Source organism: Aplysia californica, unplaced genomic scaffold (assembly GCF_000002075.1).
Source record: "Aplysia californica isolate F4 #8 unplaced genomic scaffold, AplCal3.0 scaffold00704, whole genome shotgun sequence".
NCBI classification, from domain to species: domain Eukaryota; kingdom Metazoa; phylum Mollusca; class Gastropoda; order Aplysiida; family Aplysiidae; genus Aplysia; species Aplysia californica.
In genome coordinates this window covers 193,478-198,477 of record NW_004797974.1, presented here as the reverse complement: position 1 = coordinate 198,477, position 5,000 = coordinate 193,478, and the positions used below count along the sequence as shown (strand labels likewise).

Sequence of the window (5,000 nt, the reverse complement as noted above, 5' to 3'; positions counted from 1 at the left end):
TGCGGAGTTTCCTGGTGCACCAATTAACCCTTTAGCTGTTGTTTACATCAGGGATACTGGACATACATATTTTTTCAAAGGCAAGTGATTCTCACCTCAGAGTTGAAGGTTAATTTAACTTGTTTAACTTGTTTGTTTCGCCTCGTCTGATTGGTTTAGTTTGTCTTTTATTTTTTTGTTTTTTTGTTTGTTTTGTGTTTTGTCTGTTTATTTGTTTGTTTGTTTTTCCTCATCTGATTTGTTTCTTTTCTCTTTTGTCTTTTTTTGGTGCGTTTCCTGTTTGTTTGTTTGTTTTGCCTTCTCTGATTGTTTTGTTTTTTCTTTTTGTCCTTTTTTCTTGGGCTTTATCTGTTTGTTTGTTTTGCTTCGTCTCTCCGGAGAAAGAACAGGCTTTACGTTTATAGGTGTTACAGGATTATAACACACTGTGTGTGTTTTTTTGTGTATGCGTGTTTTTTGCTTGTGTGTGCGTCGTGTTAGTATGATTAAGTGCAAATGTGTAGGAGAGAAAGAAAGAGACAACGGGGGAGAGAGAGGGGAGGAGAGAGAGAAGAGAGAGAGAGAGAGAGAGAGAGAGAGAGAGAGAGGGAGAGAGAGAGGAGAAGGAGGAGGAGGAGGAGGAGTATAGACAGTATATTATGTGTGTGCAAGTGTGCTTGTGTATTTAGACGTGTAATTGTGTGTGTGAGTGTGTGTGTGTGTGTGTGTGAGGGTGTGTGTGTGTGAGTGTGTGTGTGTGTGTGTGCACGTATGTGTGTGTGTGTGTGTGTGTGTGTGTGTGCACGCATAGGTGCCTATAGGTCTGTGTGTATGCTTGTTTATGTGTGTGTGCATGTGTGTGTGTGTATGTGTACGTGTGTTAAACAAAGAATGAGAGAGAGGAGAGAGTGAGAGAGAGAGAAAGAGAGAGAAAGAGAGAGACAGAGGGGGTGGAGAAAGAAAGAGAGAGAGAGAGAGAGAGACAGAGGGGGGAGGGAGAAAGAGAGAGAAAGAGAGAGAGAGAGAGAGAGAGAGAGAGAGAGAGAGAGAGAGACAGAGAGAGAGAATAATATTATGTAAAAATATTTGGGTCATGTACATTTCTTATCAAGTCATATATACACTCACATGTATAATGTGTGTTTTTTTATTTTGGTATTTTACCACGCTCACCAGTGCATAAGGTCACATGAATGCGCAGGACTCATTTAACATATTCATTTGGAAGGAATCAATTCTGAATGTTGGCCTGGTGGCCGAAGCCTACTCTTTTCGATTTTGGACCACCAAGGGATCTTTAAGGTGCGAAACTTTTACACTGTACCTCCGAGATTTTTTTTCTTTCGCCCTCATCCGCAAAGGCTAGGTGTTAGATCTTACCTAATCTCAGATCAGAGGTGTTGCTGAAAGATAGTAGTAAGTAGGAAACAAGGATTAGTAGTAGAAAGGCTGCAGAAAGAGTCGGGGGTGGGGGGGGGGCAAAGAGGGAGGGGGAACAGTAATTGGAGACGAGAAAGCACACCACAGAACATGGTTAGAGAGCAGGAAGGGAGGCGAAAGTAGAAAATCTTAGGGAAGAAAAGTTTTCGTCATTGTCAGGTTTCGAATCCAGGAACAACTGAATGAGAGGCGAACACCGTAATCTCTAGACCACGAGAGACCCCATATATAATATTATATATACATATACATACATGTAAATATACAGTGTATTTGGGTCATGCTCATAACAAACTAAGCCACAGTGCACGGCTGCTATCGTGGGGAAACTCTTACATAATTTGTTCATGACGAAAGACATAAGTGGCATATTTTGTTGGCCTACAACTTTTTAAAAAAATTTATTTTTCAAGAGGAACACTTAAAAAAAGATAATTCTCGCTCCTTCACAGAGACGCTTCCTGGGTGACGTTACATTCAAAAGTTGTAAGTGCAAAACGAAACACTCCAGACAAAACTGAAACAAAACAAAAACAGAAACCCAGCGCGTTAAACTTCTAATTAACGCTTTAGCCTGCATTTTTGTTGAAGCTTTGGCCAGCAACCTTGTATTTGTATCGCAATTTGTCAGCCTGCTCGAAACATTTCACTTTGAAAACTGTTAAAACTGCACACCAGATTCGGATCTGTCCCACCTGGTTTGAAACATTGCAAAGCAATAAAAAGAAGTTCGCTTCAGTTCGCGGTTCCCAACACCTCCAGATTACAAGAGCATTCTGCACGCGTACTGAAACCTGCCAAAATGAGGCAATGTAATTAGACAAGCTAATGAGGAATTAAGTTGAAATATTTTTTCCGTCATTTAAAGACGAAACGCTAGTTTCCTAACGTATGACATAGCTTAGCACCCAAAATTGCCCCGTTGCCTCGCATTTTATTTATTATTCTAGTAAACATGGATGAGGATAAACAATATTTGCTTTAGAAAATAAGAATACGTCACAATTTCTTTACTTTGCATTTTTTGGTGGTCTTCTCGAAACAACCTTGACAAAAGTTGTTTTTTTTTTTAAAAGGCTGCGTTTCACAAATGCTCCAGACGTCAAATATTTCCAGTGTTCTTTGTTGTGTCTGTTACAGACAAATTCCCGTATTTAAGAAGTGGTAAGAACATTTTGAACCCTCTCGGAATTCCAAGCAACTACAGTCTGTGTGCACTGCCCAGATTTCGAATGACCTTGTCGTACGTGCGTGTTAAAGTTCTCTCCTAGATTGTATTCTTGAATGGCTTTCGTGGGTGGTTGCTCTGGTGTGGTTTGCTCCTTTTCCCCCTATCAAATAACTAAAATAGTCCTTGTCTCCCTTTTTTTTTCGTTGTATGTTACTCTCTTGTAACACGTCTAATATTGGTGCTCATGGTATGAACTATTTGCATCGCAGGTGCTGTACAATTCTTGCTAAAACTCAGTTGAATGGTTTTCGTGTTGGAAAATAGATAATGATAAATTTAAAATATAAATGATGAATCATACTTTATTGGCCATACTGGGGAAATTTAGGTTACAATGGTTAACATACATACATAAATGCATAACCAAACACACAGAAATACCTGCAAAGTATATCAAATTCCCAATAACACACCTGTACAGAACAATTTCACATGCATGCTATTGTTGGTCAAGACAGTTTTTCATTGACAATGTACTTCATAGAAGTACAACGTTCTAGCAGCTCAATAATTAGTTTTTAAAAATATGACGTCATTTTTTAAAAGTCTCACAGTATGTCAAGCTTTTTTCGAATACAACGCTTTGAATATATTGATAATGACTCCGAACATTCGTACGATTTTGATGGAGCAGACAGAGAATTTACTTTCTGACCGCATGGTCTGAGTAACTCAAAACGACCGAAATTGTTAGACAGAACATTGTAATTTTTGTAAGCTTTTAACGTTGTTTTTCATTATAGTTGTTCTGTTCCTATGTCTGGATTAAAATAGTCTGTGTGTGTGTTTGTGTGTGTTTGTGTGTGTGTGTGTGTGTGTGTGTGTGTGTGTGTGTGTGTGTGTGTGTGTGTGTGCATTAATGTATATTGCATGAGAAGAAAGGAAGTAGTAAGAAAGGTTTTTGAAAAATGGGTATTCCAACGTAAAGCGCATTGAGCTACTTTTTTGGAAATGCGCTATATAAATGTTATATATTATCATTATTATTATTATTAATTCTGAGGTACTGAATGTACTCCACAGACAACAGAATATGGCGCTACAATGGCACCACTCTGGACAGTGACTACCCCAAGGTGCAGCGGAGGAAGTTTGCCGAGCTACCACGAGCAGCTTTAGCTATGAAAGACCATAAGGGAAGGACCATGGTGTTTATCTTTGGGGTACGTCGTTCGCTCAAGAACTACTTTATGTTACGAAATTTCAGTTGATATAGTTACTGGGATACTATTACATACACACATATATATATAATATATATATATATATATATATATATATAAAAATATTATATAATATATAGATATATATATAATATAATATTTTATATTTATACATTATATACATTCTTTCATTCAATTCGGGTGGGTGCTTTGTAGCTTTTTAAAGAGCTGATTGAGCTATGAATATCGATACAGCAGAAAGAAATTATAAACTCCTTCACAGTTCAAGAATTCAAATATATGAAACTCTGGGTTTACAATCTATAGTTCTGGCTTGGCAGATACTTCTTACAAGACAGAAATGATCTACCCCGAGTAAAACTGTCGTTTTGGGTTGGGTGAAACTGTCAGCTTGTTGTCGAGATAGCATCATAATTTTGCAATGAACATTACAAAAATAGATGATAATATCATGGCAGAAAGGCAGAAGGGAGCAGGCTGCACTGAGAGTACCCACTAACCCATAATGTTTAGACGAATAGATTACACATAGTCTGTTAAGTTTCCTGTTTCTTCTTTTAGAGCTTATTTTTAAGCTAAAAGACAGTAAATAGATTGTGTGTACCACTCATCGAGCATTATAGATGCTCATCCCCTAAGAGACTTAAACTGTGTCAATTGGGATGTTAAAAAAATTACAATAATTTTTCATAGATTGTGTTTTCCATTACCTGAACCTGGCAGATACATGTTCTTGCTTCCTTAACCCTTTCGTGCGGTGGTTTACCTCTTTACGGCCAAACCATGTAAAGAAACATCAGCGTATAACACTGAAAGAATTCAGAATTTAACCAGCTAGATTTAAAGTAAGACTTGTAACCCTTTTTTAAAAACGTAGCCTTTGTAAGGAAGACCAAGAAGGACCTGGCTGGATGGGATTAAAAAGGTCCTGGAACAACATAACCTATTTCTTTTTATTATTATCTATCACAGACGCCACATACTTAGTACAGGATAGAAATCTACACCTTCCCTCGACATCCTAAGAATACCAGTGGAAGGAAAAAGTAAAAAGTAAAAAGTAATTCTCTGTAAAGTCAAGAATTCTGCTGGGATCAAGGAATCTATATTACAATACCTATGTATTTAAACATTATGTATCCATCTCTCTCTCTCTCTCTCTCTCT

The 5,000-nt window shown here is 37.6% G+C and overlaps 1 protein-coding gene across 1 annotated transcript in view; it reads left to right on the top strand.

Moving 5' to 3' along the window:
* Positions 1–3,660: 3,660 nt before the first annotated feature.
* Positions 3,661–5,000, top strand: part of LOC101859271 (matrix metalloproteinase-17) — a 4,008-nt gene continuing 2,668 nt past the window's right edge. Inside the window, exon 1 of the mRNA XM_013088212.2 lies at positions 3,661–3,813. Coding sequence (XP_012943666.2) covers positions 3,661–3,813 — 153 coding nt within the window. The remainder of the gene's footprint in view (positions 3,814–5,000) is intronic.